General features: G+C 36.4%; 2 protein-coding genes across 2 annotated transcripts in view; both read right to left on the bottom strand.

Moving 5' to 3' along the window:
- crppa (CDP-L-ribitol pyrophosphorylase A) overlaps window positions 1–11498 on the bottom strand; it is a 33126-nt gene extending 21628 nt beyond the window's left edge. Inside the window, exons 1-6 of the mRNA XM_039669815.2 lie at window positions 11038–11498; window positions 9795–10071; window positions 7664–7813; window positions 3659–3763; window positions 3214–3259; window positions 992–1080 (exon numbers count right to left, since the gene is read on the bottom strand). Of these exons, the coding sequence (XP_039525749.2) occupies window positions 992–1080; window positions 3214–3259; window positions 3659–3763; window positions 7664–7813; window positions 9795–10071; window positions 11038–11270 (900 nt within the window). The 5' untranslated portion in view covers window positions 11271–11498. The remainder of the gene's footprint in view (window positions 1–991; window positions 1081–3213; window positions 3260–3658; window positions 3764–7663; window positions 7814–9794; window positions 10072–11037) is intronic.
- Window positions 11499–13335: 1837 nt separating this feature from the next.
- On the bottom strand, window positions 13336–17974 carry sostdc1a (sclerostin domain containing 1a). The gene is made up of 2 exons (XM_039669817.2): window positions 17652–17974; window positions 13336–13880 (listed from the first exon to the last, which is right to left on the bottom strand). Exons 1-2 carry the CDS (start codon window positions 17845–17847, stop codon window positions 13486–13488), a joined length of 591 nt encoding a protein of 196 aa, XP_039525751.2. The 5' UTR covers window positions 17848–17974; the 3' UTR covers window positions 13336–13485.
- Between the last annotated feature and the right edge of the window lie 295 nt (window positions 17975–18269).

Below are 18269 nucleotides of genomic sequence, written 5' to 3'. Positions count from 1 at the left end.
CACTACCTGCATGCTCTCAGCTCTAAATTATTTTGAATTACCACAGCTGAGGAATGTGAATATCCCTCTCAGTCACATACGAAATGTCACGTTCGAGATCCGCACCTTATGGCGCACGGGTTCAGACTTTAATCCTCCATTTCCAAGCAAAAACTGTTGGCCCCTAGTGAACATGAGCCTTTGATGAAAGTAGACGGCAACCCGTTCCAGTTCTTATCTGCAGCATACACGGGTGTAATTATTACATCTCGCTAAAAGGATCATCTTATCACTCTCTGTTGTCCTTTATAATCAAAACACGTAGCCAGGGCCAATCGTACCACCTGCATACGCCTGGAACGGGCTCAACTCGAGTTCCACATCGCTGTAATGGAGACACTGTAATGGGGATTATTTTTACCAAATGGCACTGGGACAAATTCAAATCTGCTTTTCTTTCATCTCCCTCGAGTCGTAGGAACAGCTCGGGAGAAATGACCCCGGCCGGCACCTGGGGGAGCGGCAACGTCTGGAAGCAATCATCCGTACGGGCCGCTGGGTGCTCTCATGTTCGCAACATTATCAAGAGGAGGACATGTGCTTGATGAAGAACTTGGAACGGCTACAAAGGAGGATGGTCTTCCATTGCATGGAGCCCGAATGAAACACATCATATTTCCTTTTTGTCAGTGCACTGGAAGATGGATCTCCTACCGCGAGAGCTACAACGCGAAGACATGTCTCAAGCTGGACCGGCTCCAAAAATCAAAGTGGAATAAGTGGGAAGGTGGTCACACTTGTACAAGACACCTTATCCATTTCAGCAATTACATCTAACGGGACGGATAGATTATTGCTCGAGCCATCTGTGACTCCTCATGGTTTTGGGGGGGGGGATTGGGGTAAAAGGAGTCGGGATGGAGAAAGATATATTTAAACATCTTAATACTCAATGCATTCCTAAGTAAATATTCACTAAACCGTAAGAAGAGGGATATCATCTTCAACATACCATGTTCAGATGTTTCTGAAGCGTTTTGGCCAACTCCACGGCTTTTGCTTCAGCTCCTGCGATGATACACGCTGACATCGAAAGAGTCTCTTAAGGGAAAATGAAAGGAATGTTTCAAGACTAAACAGATAAGAAAGTACAAGAGCATTGCCAAACTGAGTATATTTGATTTAAATGGAGAGTTCACTTGATATGTTTTAGCTTACCTCAAGGGCATCCAAGATGTCAGAGTCTTTGTTTCCACAGTAGTTTCAATCAATTTTGATATTTTTAGGTCAACCGTTGTTGTCTGTCAGTCATATAATCACGTGGCTGTGATTACAAGAGGTAAAAACACAAACTTTTCTCACACAAACCGCTCGTTTCGTGTCTTAGGCCATCAATGTGTACTTATATTTACGAGTCATTAAATCATGTTTAATTTGGACTTCTCTGTGCATGCTCTTTGAGGTGGACCCCATATACCTACATTTTATGACTGACAGATGGTTTAACCTAAAAATATAAAAATTGAAACTACTGTGGAAACAAAGACATCTTGGATGCCCTTGAGGTAAGCTAAAACTTATCAAAAATTCATTTCAAAGTGAACTATCCCTTTAATCTTAGGCACTTTAAGTTAACCTTGTTTGTAACCTAGTGTTGCAAATGCTACGCTGAGGCTTCACAGGGTTTCACAGACAGGGTTTAGATTAAGCTAGGATTAGGCATTAGGTAAATTAGGACATTTTATGTGCCATAAAAAACCTTACTGGCATCCATCTTGAGACAAAACAATGGCAGTGACATATTTTAATATGTCAATGCAAGTTGCTTTAAGTTAAAACAACTCAAACTTGCATTTTAGTCTGGGACTAGATTAAGCCTTTTCTGTGAAACCAGGGGTGAGAGTGTTGGTCAGCTAAACTACAAGTTCAAAATATTGATGAGTCAAACCCTAAAAATAGAGTTTGCATGGGTCTACAGGAGTCTTACCTTAAATATCTTCAATATCTCAAATACGACTATAAAATAATATAGTTTACTTTTTCAATTTCAGTAGTATTTATCTGGAACAAAAACAATGAGGTTCTAAGCTACCGCATTAAACTTGAACAAATTTCAACCAAAGTCACTTAACAAACCTAGAAATAAAAATCACAATTTAACATAACTGGATGAAAACGGTGACAAAAAGAAACATTTCAATAATTTGCATCAAAACTGTGATTTGATTGGTTCAATAATTTTCTTGAAATAAAATAATAAAAGACAAAAACTAAAAGAATTTGACTGGGTCACAAATGCTGAGTGTTCTTTCTTATGAGTAAATTCCTTAAGGAACATGATTTATTTAATGTACTGTTATGGGGGGAAAAAATGTAAACAATGTGCAATAAATGTTTAAAATTTTAGCTCAAGCGCACAGGACTCAAATACATGAGCTTCTATCATACTGAAAGCTATTGACGTTAATCAGAGGCTTTAGTAACAATCCTGGCATTCAAACTCAAGGATAAATGGCTTTTTCCTGAACCTCTCTCCAAAGGTGAAAACAGGGATATAGTGGACTAGGCAAAAGGAAACTTTAAATACAGCCAAAGGGATACTTTATTGTAAAGACAGACATCAGAAAGGGGTAAGTGGCCCAATACTCAGCCAAGTTTGAAACATTTTTTGGCAATTTTTTTGTTTTATTCCACTAAGTTTGACATTATGGAAATGGGTTAAAAGCCAACAGCAGCTTAATGCACTGATTGAATAGACAGGGTCATAATCTTATTACCTGAGTGCATGGAAACATTTGAACCACCAATACAATTGAAACACCACATACTGGATTTAATGGCAAAATAGAAAATGTTGTCCAATTCTTTGATTTCTGTCCCAACCAGAGAACAGGCCCCCTGCTTGGTCAACTCATATCTTACGGGTCATAATAGGTCACTTTTGTAATTCCTCTTAAAAAGATTGTTTGTATATAAAAAGACAGCGTGTAGACATCTCGAAATGGTGGTTTGCTTCTGTGGTTCAGTCTCTTTTTGTATATTTACATACAATTTACTAACAGTTTGTTTTTGCCCAATGATCTCTCTAACTGTGGAAAACAACCTTTTTGACTTGCCCAGTTCAAATGTATAATCAAGCAAGATCAACTCTGCAATAACAACAGTGAATGGCAATATTGTATTCCCAGCAATGACTAAAATCAGTGGCCTGTGAATAGCACAACTTTACAATACCTTTAATAATAGCCTCCGCAGCTGCTAGATCTCGCTTGTATGTTACCTACAAAAGAGAAACCAGTGTTATAAAACATCACATTAAAGGACTGTGCTTGGTCGAAATGTGCCAAATATGACTGAATATTACTTTTTGTGGTCGTACACATTGTTAGGAATGATTTACGGTTTGTTCCAATATGTATACAGTGAGGTCAAAAAAGTCTGAGAACACTTTTCATTTTGCTGACTGAATGCAAACTGTTTAATTACCGTGGATTATCAGTACAAGTAGAAACAAAAAATATATAAATTCTAGAATCTGACCTTTTTTCAAGGTTTAAATGGGGAAAAAAATGAAACCGTAAAAGGTCAATGCCGTCTCAGACTTTAATTTAGACCCACTCTTTATGGCATAAATTCTGTATGCATGACACCGAAAAAGTCACATTTTTTTGTTCCTTACTTTCCACAGAGTCGGTGGTCCCTCTATGAGCTTTGCATTCGTGCCACAGTACTGCAGGGCCAAATGTAGGCACTCGGTGCCAAACTCAAAGTCAGATTCACTGCACTGCAAAGAAGCAATCAGGACAAAAACAGAAAAAAATGAAACAAGAAGCCCTTTAGATTGATAAATCACTGCAAAAATGATTTTCTTCCTCAGTATTTTTGTCTTGTTTTCCAGTATAAATATCTAAACATTCTTAAATCAAGTTACATTTACTTGAGAAGCTTGATGAAAACATTGACAAACAGCAGCATTTAACTAATATTTTTCTAAAAACAAAACAAAACAAAACAATGCAAGATAAATAATTATTCCTTAGATTAAATAAGATAAAATAAAACAAAGGTGCACTGCAAACAAATAATCTTCTTCCTTAGTATTTTTGTCTAGTTTTCCAGTACAAATATCTAACATTCTTGAATCAAGATACATTTACTTGATAAAAACTAACAAACAGCAGCATTTAACTAATATTTTGATACAAAAAAGCAGTACAAGGTCAATAATTTTCTTTAAATAAATAATAATAATACTAACAAAACCTGATTTGATTGAGTCAATATTATTCTTGAAATAAAATTAAACAAATTAAAATAATAAAATAAAAAGATTTTGATCTTGTTTTCCAGTACAAATACAACACATTCTTAAATCAACATACATTTATTTGAGATGCAAAATTAGCTTTTTGATAAAGAAGCATTCTTGATCAAAATTTTGTGACTTTAAGCGTAAAAAAGAAAAGTCATAATTTGGGAAATTCATTTATTTTTGATATATTTTTCAGAAAACAAGAATTGCTATCTTATGTGATGTTGCTTCTCAAGTATTTGTATCTTGATTTAAGAATGTTTGGAAATTTGAACAAGAAAACGAGAAATACTGGGGAAGAAAAGCCATGTGTAGTTACTGATGATGTATTTTACAAGAATAAATTCTGTTTCTGACAGAAATGCATGAATGCACGTGAGATTTTTGAATAAAAAAAAAAGTCCCTGATTCTGGTAACACATTAAAAAAGCTGAATAGAGTCCTTGAAGCGAATCGCTCTAAGACAGCGGTTAGATTACACAACCTAAATCATGCCACCCGAGACGTTAGGGGGGCAATATCTACAGCAATATTTCATCCTGGGTGGAGGGGAGAGCTTCGCTTACAGGGCTCTGTGATTTCAAGGCAAATTAAAGGAGAAAGTCCTGCAATCATTTAACCTTTGGCATTTTTCCCCCTTTTCATCAACACACAGCCAGACCCTCACGGGGTTGGATGTCTCGTCTTTTGTGAAGCTCAAACTCTCTGAGATTCAATGAGATGGCATGCTGAAATGGCATCAGTCATTTTGAGGCTACCACAGAGAGGGTTTTGACACATGGCCGTTGGCTACATCCAAAAACCCTCACTCAAAACACCCACCTGAAATAACCTCTATTGTAAAAAGCGTCAAACGTGCTGAATACTACATAAAAAAAGAAGTATGGACCGTTTTATGTCACGTGGTGGCAGAGTCTCATAGAAAAGTGGGTTCAAAAAGCAAGGAGAAGCATATAAATCTTCGCAGACCCTTCACTGTTGGGGTTGGAGAAGAAAAGCCCCAGAAGAGCGGGGGGTATCAGGTAACACCCAAGCTGGCTTGATATTACCCATTCTTCAGATTGCCTCATCCGCTGAATCTCTCTATGTCATGGTTTTATCTGTATTTAGAATTAATTGAGGACGGACAGCTGCGACTTGACACAGAAAACGCTAATGTTCGATATCACAGCCAAAAACAACAGGACTGTGAAATCAAAGTTTTCCAGAAGCAAAATATTCGGCACCCAAAAAATGGTCCTCTCAGCAGCCCTATAAATCTCAATGCTTCTTTTTAACACTTCTATCTCTTACTGTTAAGATCGAAAGTTTGACTAAACGCCAAACGCACTGGATACAATAAAAAAGGTCACAAAGAATATTGGGATCAAAATTCAATGAGCAGTGCATAAATATAATATATATATATATATATATATATATATATATATATATATATATATATATATATATATAATACAATTATTATGTATACAAATTATAAATAATTATTTATGTATATGTATATTATAACATATTTATTTAATAAAAAAATATGTACAAAATATTAACAAACAAATGACAAAAAAACTATAAAAAATTAGATATTTATGAGCAGTCCATAAATCTACTATAAATAAAAAATAATCATTAAATAAAATAGATATTTATATCAATATACATATTTTTATTATAAAATATGTATTAAATATATATATATATATATATATATATATTTATATATATATACACTCACCTAAAGGATTATTAGGAACACCTGTTCAATGTCTCATTAATGCAATTATCTAATCAACCAATCACATAGTTGCTTCAATGCATTTAGGGATGTGGTCCTGGTCAAGACAATGTCCTGAACTCCAAACTGAATGTCAGAATGGGAAAGAAAGGGGATTTAAGCAATTTTGAGCGTGGCATGGTTGTTGATGCCAGACGGGCCGGTCTGAGTATTTCACAATCTGCTCAGTTACTGGGATTTTCACGCACAACCATTTCTAGGGTTTACAAAGAATGGTGTGAAAAGGGAAAAACATCCAGTATGCGGCAGTCCTGTGTGCGAAAATGCCTTGTTGATGCTAGAGGTCAGAGGAGAATGATTCAAGCGGATAGACGAGCAACTTTGACTGAAATAACCACTCGTTACAACCGAGGTACAGTATGCAGCAAAGCATTTGTGAAGCCACAACACACACAACCTTGAGGAGGATGGGCTACAACAGCAGAAGACCCCACCGGGTACCACTCATCTCCACTACAAATAGGAAAAAGAGGCTACAATTTATAAGAGCTCACCAAAATTGGACAGTTGAAGACTGGAAAAATGTTGCCTGCTCTGATGAGTCTCGATTTCTGTTGAGTCAAAATTTGGCGTTAACAGAATGAGAACATGGATCCATCATGCCTTGTTACCACTGTGCAGGCTGGTGGTGGTGGTGTAATGGTGTGGGGGATGTTTTCTTGGCACACTTTAGGCCCCTTAGTGCCAATTGGGCATCGTTTAAATGCCATGGCCTACCGGAGCATTGTTTCTGACCATGTCCATCCCTTTATGGCCATCATGTACCCATCCTCTGATGGCTACTTCCAGCAGGATAATGCACCATGTCACAAAGCTCGAATCATTTCAAATTGGTTTCTTGAACATGACAATGAGTTCACTGTACTAAAATGGCCCCCCACAGTCACCAGATCTCAACCCAATAGAGCATCTTTGGGATGTGGTGGAACGGGAGCTTCGTGACCTGGATGTGCATCCCACAAATCTCCATCAACTGCAAGATGCTATCCTATCAATATGGGCCAACATTTCTAAAGAATGCTTTCAGCATCTTGTTGAATCAATGCCACGTAGAAGGCAGTTTGAAGGCGAAAGGTGTTCCTAATAATCCTTTAGGTGAGTGTATATAAACAAATGTGGAAGAATATCACAGAATCAAAAGGCAACAAGTGGTAGATAAATCGAAAATAAATTATAAAATCTATTATAAAATAATAAATATATAAAATAATTATTTATGTAAATATTTGATATCATAAAATATCTATTTTATGATAATAGATATTAGATAAATTAATAGTAATAGATAAATTATCTATAAAATGTATGCAAAAAGAAATATTAAGCTTGAAGAGTCTCATAGAAAATTGGTTTCATAAAACATCAGCAGTGCATACATAAAAAAGAATAAATATATAAAAATAAATTTGATTACAAATGCATATAAAAACATAAAAATATTGAGATGCACAATATTACATTGAAAGTCCCAGTGGGGATGTCAAGCTGTCCAAGGTTTGTATTATCAGAGGACAGTCACATTGCACACTGAATATAAGGCTTATGCTAAACAATAAATGTGTCTGGGTTGCTCATACCCGCTGGTAGGCCTGGAAAATAATGTCATAAAGAAATCCTTGAGGCATTTCACTGGCTCGGTACTTGGCTCTCTCCAGCGAGTGGTCCAGGTAGCCTTCTGACGTTGTTGCAATGACCGTGGACACCAGAGGACGTATCGTGCCCGAGGCCTGAAAAGAACAAGAAAGGTGGACAATAGGACAATTAAAAACATGCCCTGTGAAAATCTGTTTATTGGTTACCAAACAATGGTGCATTTGGGTCAGGTAATGAATCACTATCCTTCTCATATTCTTATGAGTGTTTCATAAACATCTGGGTTTTGCTTTCCAGCCCTTGTCATAGCCTTGGAGAGGAGATTTAAAAGAAAATCACAGAAATCCTGAACCTCAAGTATCAAAGCCAGCAAAAACATTGCTAAAAACATCTTATCCGGTTTCATGCTGTAAGGAGTAGTGCTGAGAGGTGTCAACAATATGTTTATCTTAGTGATTTATGGACATTGGAACAGCCGCAATGCAGTCAAACCACAAATGAAGCAGGATTTCTCGTCTTCTGCTGAATTATTCTGTTCCTGATACAGATTTCAATATGTTTAGCTTGGAGGCACGGAATATTCTGTAGGTAGGGGATTCATGTTCTGTAGCATATCTAAAGATTTATATAGATATTCAAATAGATTCCCTTTTTGGATTTTTTTTTTTTTTCATATTTATTATATAGCAGTAGTATAGTGAAATATTATGTATATAGGGCCCTATGATTTTTGGCAATTTTTGTAGGGCTGTACACTTAATAAAATAACAATTCCCTCGTTTCACAGACAGGGCATAAGCTTAATCCCAGATTAAAATGTATTTTTGAGGTAACTTGCACTGACATATCTTAAAATATGTCACCACCATTGTTTTGTTTCAAGATACACACCAGCAATGATTCTTTCTAAGGCACGTTTATAAAAGCTACTTAACACATCATATATTGTACACACATTAACTCAAATCTTCACAACTTTTGAAATTCAAATAAAAGTTTGGTTTAATTTGAAGAAATTGTGACAAAAAATATATTTCTATTGAAAAGAATGCACCTCTCAAAGTAATATATTAATAATACAATTATTAGAAACTTAAGGGAATACTCAAATTATTTTTCTTATGTGTTTACATTTTAACAGTAAACCTCTGGTTTAAAATAATAAAAGGAATTGTTTAATTTTAATTTGATTACACTTAAAAAAATTAAATAAATTGGTAATGTTGTATCCCTCCATTTGCTTACCACAATTTATGATGAAAAATATATGATAAATGTATTTTTTTGTTAAACTTAAATGAACACAAAAAATTAATTAATAAATGATTAAATGTCATTGTTTCAATTAATAAGACATGCTCTTTGATTACTAATATTTCATTTAACCATACAATCTAAGTGCAAAAAATTTCCGAAAGAAAAAGAAAATTTGGGAAAAACTAACACGGATTTCAGGGCTTTATGCAATGCAATCAAACCACAAAGGAAGCAGAATTTCCATCTTCCGTCAAGGTATTCTGTTCCCAGTTTTAATATGTTTACCTTGGAGGGGTGAAATATTCTGTAGGTAGGGGATTCTTGTTCTGTGGCATATGGAGTTTTTCATATTTATTATATATATAACAGCTTCTCAGTCAGACACATTCATCTCTGAAGCTTGCATCAGGAATTCACCTTCAACAGCTTAAGGTGGCCTGACTTTCACTCAGTCCATAAATTTGACAGGCATTTGGACCGTGGTACAGCAGATTATAAGGGGAGGGTTCAGATAGTGAAGACATTCATCACCGCAAATATTTCAGGGAGTGTTTTCAAATGAATTATTCCATATGGCAGACACAAAAAAAAAATTAATTTAATCTTAACTTTTGTATAATTCACTTAAATGTTGGGGTTGATTATACTGTAGCATTATATTTTGGGCAAAGATTAACATAGGTTTTATTTATTTTTATTTTTCAAACCACTGTTAGACATAATCCAAAACTAGATAAATCATTGATAATATATATATACATTTTTTGAAAAGCTCCAACCACACTGTTCATCATGTTAACAAACATAAAAATGCCCTGTTTTGAACAAACCAATATGGATAAAGACAAGAAAACAAACCCCTTGCTCTTTAGCTGCTAGGGTGACTTTCAGCAGAAGATCTTCTTCCACAAAGGGACGTACGGCATCATGGATAATGACCACTTTTGGTTTAGGCGTCAATGATGAGTCAGTAGTGTTACTGAAAGCCTGAAGTCCGTTGAAGATAGACCTGTGTCTGGTGGTTCCCCCATGGACTACTTTTACCTTTGAATGATTAAATTTCTGGACAATATTCAGCATCAAGTCATGATTCTCCTTAGCAACCACAACAACAACAGTTCCAATCCATGATAATCTGTCAAGAAAATACAGAAAGAACAGGTTTAATTTGTCTAGTTCTAAAAAAAAGCAACATAATCACTGTCAATGGAGTAAGTCAGGGAACAAATTGTATGTTATGCTGCAGTAAGCAGTGTTACTTTAGTATTATATATATATATATATATATATATATATATATATATATGAAGAAGTTCAGATGCAAAAGCCTCTAAATGCCATTTGAAATTTTCTTCTAAAATGACCATTTTTATCAAGCTTGTATATTTAAGTTCAGTAATTTCACTTAAATGGCAATGAAGATTACCTATTAATTGTCATTTAAGTGAAATTACTGAACTTAAATATAGAAGCTTGATAAAAATGGTCATTTTAGAAGAAAATTTCAAATGGCATTTAGGCTTTTGCATCTGAACTCTTCATATATATATATATATATATATGCTGTATAGGGTATGGACGGGACAGACAGAGACAACTGTAATTTAATATCTTAAGCAGCTTATTTAGGTGATATCTGTCATATAGTCTGGACGTTTAAAATATCCCCCAATAAAAAAAAATGAATTACAGCAGCTCTAAGTTGTTGCTTTTGTCCTTGAAAATTGAAGTGACAGCTCTTTAAATATGAAACTCACAGCTAACTTTTACATCACAGTGCAATTTATTAAATATGCCAAGTCAATGTCAAGTGCTTTAGCCTTTCCCAAGTTCTGCAGCATCTGCAGATGTTCTTAATAAGGATTGAACAGTCTGTTCTGGCCAAGATCTACATGCAGTAACGTTAGGTGTCCTTGGACTGCTGCCTGTTTACTTGGGAGGGAAAAAAAAGTCCTAATGTCAAACTAATAGACGTAATTGTGACAGGCATAATGATGTTGTTATGCTGTTTTCATCTGCTAATAATAACAAACAACGAACATGTCAAGTATTTAGGTTAATAAAATAAGTTTCGTGTGCTCACGGAAATAGCCAGTCTCACCTTTCAAAGGCTTGAATCGTATAGCTTATCAGAGGTCTGTTAAGAATGGTGCAGAATTGTTTCGGTGTGGGCAGTCCCATCCTCTCTCCGGAGCCTCCGGCGGGCAGAACTACAGCTACCGGGAAATCCACCGCCGCACGGCCGAGCCTGTCCTCGCTCCCCTCGGCGTCGAGAGTGAGCATACAGCGGGGATCTAGAGGCCTTTCGGAGGAAGAACAGCGCTCTTGCTGCATTTCTTCAGCGTTTTAATAAGTTCCTCACTTGTAGCAACCGTGTTCATAGAAATAACTTGTTAACCGGTATTCTTCATTCTGTGGGCGAGTGGTTAGCGGGGTTTGAGCACTGTTTCGCGGCAGTAATGATGCCGCTTTCCCACGGGTCCTCTACAGACTGAGCCTTTCATCCACATCCACTCATCATGACACTGCTGTGAACTGATATCATTGCATAGCATCATTCAATCTTTGTTAAAATTATATTCCGAATCAAAATACATGCAAGGGGTCAACATTTTCAAATAAAAGTAACATTCCTTTCGTCACTTTCACTAGTCAGAATTACTTTATAGTCTATATTAGAACACTTAAAAAACGTGAAGCTATTTTTCTTTTTCTTTTTTAGTGCCTATTCGATGAGCTAATACTTGAAAAACTAAATTTGAATAGTTACTTACAGATAAATAAAGAATAAATAGTAGTGAGCAGTGTTGGGGGAAGTTACTTTTTTACAATATTGTTAATTATGTTACTTTTATGGAATGTACAGTGTTACGTTACTTTTGCGTTACTTTTTCTCACCTGGGGTGGGCTTACTTGTTTGTATTTTAATTTTTAAGTTATATTTTTGACACCAAATGTGAAATGAAAAAGACTGGCTTAAGGAAATGCAAATTTCAATAAATGGGAAGGTCAATAATGATAAAACAAAGTAACTTGTGTTACTTATTAGAAAAACTAACTCAGATATTTAGCTGTAAATTTAAAAGTAATGTGTTACTTTACTCATTACTTTAAAAAGTAATCTGATTATGTAACTCAAGTTACTTGTAATGTGCAGCGTTACCCCTAACACTGGTACGTAATGAATCTAGCTTGCTCTAGTCACTATAAAAGAACTAAACTAAAAATAATAACTAGTAACAAAATACTATTAGCTAAAATGAGTTAATAATTCCTGCATAACGAAAAAATAGATAGGCCAACTAACTTGTTTTGAAAGTTTATTGAACATGGTCTGACTATTGAATATAGTCTGATGATCGGCTGCTAATGATTGGCAGCTGATTATATAAATAGTTAAATCTTGTCTGTTCACCCTGCTTTGTCTTTATTTGCACATGAAAGAGGCACATGAAATGCTAATTGCTATCATTTATTATTTCCACTATTTTTATAATGGATTTTGTCACCTGTTCTGTTCCTCAGTTTCATCAGTAAGCTGGTGGTACATTGGTGCCTCAATTCTAACATGTAGTAAATGAATGGACTATTATAGTTCGGGTAATAGCCATAGAAGTTGATAATGTGTCACCTCATCCAGAGATCAAAATTATTATACTGAGACATTTTCAGATGTTTTCAATTTAATGCTTTAACACCAGAATAGCAAATATGAGCATTGCCACTATGCAATATCTTGTCTGAATAATACTTGCACATAGTCGAGGCAAAATATATTACATCAGCTTATACTGTACGTCACAATGTTGTATTTTTTTGTTAACACAAAAAGGTCCTGCAAAACAATTAATTGCATATGTATATGTACAGACATTTAATTTACATGTAGCTATGCATTACTCGAGTTTGAGAATTGTTCTTATTGTTGTAGCTGAAGACAAAGACATACCCCCAGTTTCACAGACAAGGCTTAAATCCAGTCCCAGACAAAAATGCATGTTTGGACCGATTTAACATAAAGCAACTTGCACTGACATATCTTAAAATATGTTGGTGCCATTGTTTTGTCTCAATATGCACACCAGAAGTGTTTTTTTTTTTCCTAAGGCACATTTATAAAAGGTACTTAAATGTCCTAATTGAACTAGGCCTAATCCTGGCTTAATCTAAACTCTGTCTGTGAAACCAGGCCATAAAGTACTATACAGCTAATGATTACCACACATCAGTCAGTGATGACAAAAACTATTGGAATCACAGACATGTTTCTAATTTTTGTAATGCAATATGCATTTGTCATTGTCCATCTCTTTCGACACAGGGTCACATGGGATGTTAATTGTGATTAAATTGATGAGATTTAGTCCCTTTTCTCCTGCTTCCAAAGACTGCACAGTTTCACAGTGAACTCAGAGCCCTGCACTTGCTCACAAAGGCAGCACACAGAAAGTTCAGTGCTCTTTTGAGCTGACGTCACGCTCTCTTGTTCATACTGAGTTCGTTTACGTAAATGGGAAAATCTAGTAGCTCAGTCCGAGCAGAGACTCGTTTAGCTTTCAGTCCCAGTGCCCCCCCTTTTTTTGTGTTTTTTTAACTGGGTATGAACATATCCCTCAGTCTTGACTCCTGATTCGTTGTGCTGCCGCGTGTATCTTTTGCATTTGCAGGAGGTCACCACTGTGATCTTGTAGGTCCTGCTGCTGCCATCCTGGCACTGCAGCTGAATCCGTTGGGTCCGGGTCTTGTCGTTCACGCAGCGCCACTCCTGACTGTTTCGGCGGTTCCAGAACTTCCTACTGTATCCACCGATCCAGTTGGGCAGCATCTGAGCAGGAAGACACTGTCCCGTGCACACCAGTTCTTTAACAGGGTTAATGCTGGTGCACTGGCCGTCTGAGATGTACTTGGTGGATCGCAGCTCTCTGCAGCCGACCGGGACTCGTTCTGTATTAAAGAGTGAAAAAAAAAGAACAAAAAGTCAGCATGAAACGCAAGTCTTTTCTTCCCTTATGTGACATATCCAAGTGAAACAGCTTCTCAAACAAGAAAAAATGTAGGGCGGGACTTCATTTTGTCCACCGGGAACTGATTGGATGGTGCTGGTTTGCTATTAGTTGATCTCATGTGAGTGACAGGTTGTCCCGCCCTCGCTCCAGTAAACAGAGATGTCATTGCAATAGGCAGGGGAAGTTATTTTGATTAAAGATTAGGAAGGTACCATTATTTTTATATAAATCATTTTTAAAACTGCAATATGGCATAAAAACTGATGATTTCATGATACTTAGTGGTGCACGATATATCGGCCGCCGATATAACATCGGCCGATTTGGTCAATTTTTTACACATCGGTATCGTTCCGATGTCAAAACAGGGCCGAAGTGAACAGGCCGATGATCATTCCCTGTGTATTTGACGTGCGTGGAGGCGGTATTTTGCACGTGTATTAAAAGCGCAAGAGCGTTTAAACATCAAGCGCACGAAGACTGGAACTGGTGAGCTGTTTTCTGCCAGCCTTCCTAATGCGTATTTTTGTCCCGCCAAAGCCATATTTGACCGGTAAGTGATGTAGATGAGTGACTGCTGCGCTTGTTTAACTGAGGGAACGAGAGTGAAAGCACCGGTCCCGCGCGCCGTCTTCAAAATGTCTTTCACTCGTTTAACTGAGGGAACGAGAGTGAAAGCACCGGTCACGCGCGCCGTCTTCAAAATGTCTTGCTCTCTCTCTCATCTCTCTCTCTCTCTCCCTCGCGCATGTTTATGAATTGAGTTGACTGAATATCTTTGAGAATACACGAAGTTTTTTTCTTCTGAACTACTGGTTGTGAATTGTGAAACCATACTTTCAATAAACCAAAAAAAAAAATCTATCGTGTTGATGAAATGTTTTCTGTGTCGACTGTCGAGACCATAGACTATGGAAGCTTGTTTCCGCCATTGAATAAAAAATATAATAAAGAATTGTGACTTTTTATCTTACAATTCTGACTTTTTTTCTCACAATTCTGACTTTTTTTCTCACAATTGCGAGTTTATATCTCACAATTCTGACTTTATTTCTCAGAATTGCGTGACATAAAGTCGCAATTGCGAGTTATAAAGTCAGAATTGCGAGATATAAAGTCAGAATTGCGAGACATAAAGTCAGAATTGTGTGATATAAAGTCGCAATTCTGAGAAAAAAAGACAGAAGTGTGACTTTTTTTCTCACAATTGCGAGTTTACATCGCGCAATTCTGACTTTATAACACATAATTGCGAGTTTATATGTCGAAATTCTGACATCTTTTCTCAGAATTGTGAGATATAAACTCGCAATTGCGACTTATTAGGCCAATTTTTTTCCCCCATCAGAATAGTTTAAATCTCACAATTCTGACTTTATATCATGCAATTCTGACTTTATAACTCGCAATTGCGACTTTATATCACGCAATTCTGACTTTATAACTCGCTTTGCGACTTTATATCACGCAATTCTGACTTTATGTCTCGCAATTATGACTTTATAGCCTAACTCGCAATTGCGACTTTATATCTCGCAATTCTGACTTTTTATCTCGCAATTGCGACTTTATATCACGCAATTCTGACTTTATATCTCGCAATTCTGACTTTATATCTCGCAATTCTGACTTTATAACTCGCAATTGCGACTTTATATCACGCAATTCGGACTTTTTATCTTGCAATTGTGAGAAAAAAAGTCAGAATTGTGAGATAAAAAGTCGCAATTATTTATTTTATTTTTTTATTCAGTGGCGGAAACAAGCTTCCATAATAGACTGTAAAAATAGGTCGAGACAAATCTCGTGCGATGTTCTAAACTGCCTGGATAATCACACAACGTGTGCCGTGGTTCCGTTAATGACACATCTAATTCGCGAACTAATGACTCATTTGAACCGATTCACTTTAATGAATGGTTAAAACAACTGATCTGTCCAACACTGAGCTCAAGAGACATAAATCGGAAACACTTTACAATAAGGTTCCATTTATTAAAGTGTACATTAAATGTGCACTTTAATAATTGAAACCTTATTGTAAAGTGTAAGGTTAATAGATTAATAGAATGTTAACAAATTTTGTTAACATTCTATTAATATTAGTTTCTGAGGATTTACTCCATGACAAAACTACCCCAGTCATTCTAGAATGATTCATTCTTTCCAAATAGAGCAATTCAAGTAATCTGGTGAAATTGTTTTTATATCACAATATATATCACAGAAAAATAAAATATCACAATGTCATTTTTTACCAATATCGTGCAGGCCTAATCCTCGCTATGTGTTTTCTATACAGAGATATCGACATCGGTAAATATCGGTATCGGCCATAACAGCAATGTTAATATCGGTTATCGGTATCGGCCACAAATTTTCACATCGGTGCATCACTAATGATACTCCTTAAATCTTTAAAGAACAATGAAGAAAGACTTCAGGATTGGTGTTGTTCTAAAGTGTTCCTTCACGGTTTGTGAGCAGACATAAACAACAGTTGTATGGATGATATGCTTTGTTTGCTTTATTTCAACCCATTTCTGAACTGAGCGGAAATGTCTTAATGTACAGATGAATGACGACTCTGAGCCTCTTATTGTCAGATTTCGCCGGTGGCGCTGGCTATACTATCAGCATTGTTCTGCCTCAGAGCAGTGCCTCCTGTCAGCGTAACCCAAGCCAAAATCCATTCACATAGCAGCAACACACCACAGTTACAATGTACCCCCTTCTCTCTGTGACAGGACATGATGAATGGGGATCGGATGGACATTTTCTTCCTCCTAACTTCGTTCAAAATAAACAGGGTTCCCCCTGGAGACTAACTGAAAAACTGAGCTGCACCTCAACTCTCCCAGCCTGACAGGATTCGCTCAGCACATTGTTTTATCTCTGTGTACTATATAATAATCCATATTTAACCCTAATGTTGTCTATAACACATGTTGTAATAGGCTGTTTAATGGTGGGTTTCACTGTGACAACTTACCCTATATTGTGTGACAACATGCCTCACTGGGTCAGCATGAGCTAACGAAAATATCTTTTTTTTTCTGAGATAACGGTGGAAAATCGCAAGGTATCCTATAAAGTATATGTCTATACAAAAATGTACTTTTAGTTATAAACTTCTGAAGAAGTCGGTTTACTTTTAGGACTATGCATGAGCAAATAAATATGAGAGTATTTAGTTCAGATGATCAGAGACAAAGTAAAAATTCAGGGAATATCAGAAAAGAAAATTAGTCTATGTGCAAAACATATTAGCCTAAATATTTGTGTAGCCTATTTTTAGGTTTAGGGTAGAAACATTTATTTAAAATTCATTTAAATTTAGTTTAACTGACTTTAAATTAATTGGGACAAAAATTCAATGGGATAGTATAGGGTAACCTGATGTATTTGAGGAGCTAGAACTACTTTAACCCATAAAAATAGTTTTGATGGTGGTCTAAAGTTAATGTAGGCTATTAGATTGATGACGTAAAACAATAATTAATGTTTTTAGGTTACAATAGATTCAAAACCATTTATCGAAATCAACCATAATTGTCACTTTCCATAGAGAACTGGTTTATTGTAAAAGTTCATTCTAAATGGAGCATTTGAACAATCTATTTAAACAACATTTCTTAAAAAGAAAAGCTGCGGTTATAAATAACCACCAATAAAAACAAGTGATGTGTGTCGAGGCGCGTGCGCTCACCTCTCTCGTGCGCTGCGAAGCCTCTTCCACCGGTGCGCGCGCGATTCAGAGACGCGTTGCTCTGAGTATCCTCAACGGGACTGACCACATGAGAGTAGAAAATCTCCGTAGCATCATTCTTCAAAGTCAGACCACTCCTTATGAAGAAGCAAAATAAAAACATGAAATTGCACGATTCGGGTGCGTTTATATACATGGTGATGTGAAATAACCCGCAGCCAGTGGAGAGATGCTCCTGGAATCTGAGTGATTCTCACTCACTATCATGTCTTGGGTTATATATACAGTCAGTGTAGGCTATATATACACGCTCCCGCCTCCAGCTTTGGCAAAGGCTCAGGTGAGCGGGATGATAAAACAAGCGTCTCTCCTCTAAACCACACCCAGCCAAACACTCAACCCTGTGAGGTGCTCCAACATCTGGAGTCAAATGAATGGTTACTGGACTCCCCGAGAGCCCATAATTCATTTAGATGTTTGTGCTCTTAAACACTCAACATTTTATATAAGCAAACTCTGTGCATGATTTTTGCAAGCAAGTTGCCCACAAAATAGTTACTGTGAAATCCAACGAAAAGTGACTGAGAAAACATTGTTTCCTCATTTAAACAGCAATTA

The sequence above is a fragment of the Pimephales promelas genome, chromosome 16 (assembly GCF_988280905.1).
Source record: "Pimephales promelas chromosome 16, fPimPro1.hap1.1, whole genome shotgun sequence".
NCBI classification, from domain to species: domain Eukaryota; kingdom Metazoa; phylum Chordata; class Actinopteri; order Cypriniformes; family Leuciscidae; genus Pimephales; species Pimephales promelas.
This window is presented reverse-complemented; position numbering and strand designations above follow the sequence as displayed.

Excerpts from the sequence above, each read along its gene's own strand:
- sostdc1a (XM_039669817.2), bottom strand. The coding sequence starts at position 17,847 with ATGTATATAAACGCACCCGAATCGTGCAATTTCATGTTTTTATTTTGC. Across the intron at positions 13,881-17,651 it reads CTTCGCAGCGCACGAGAGAG|AACGAGTCCCGGTCGGCTGC; the intron begins GTGAGCGCACGC and ends TCTTTAATACAG.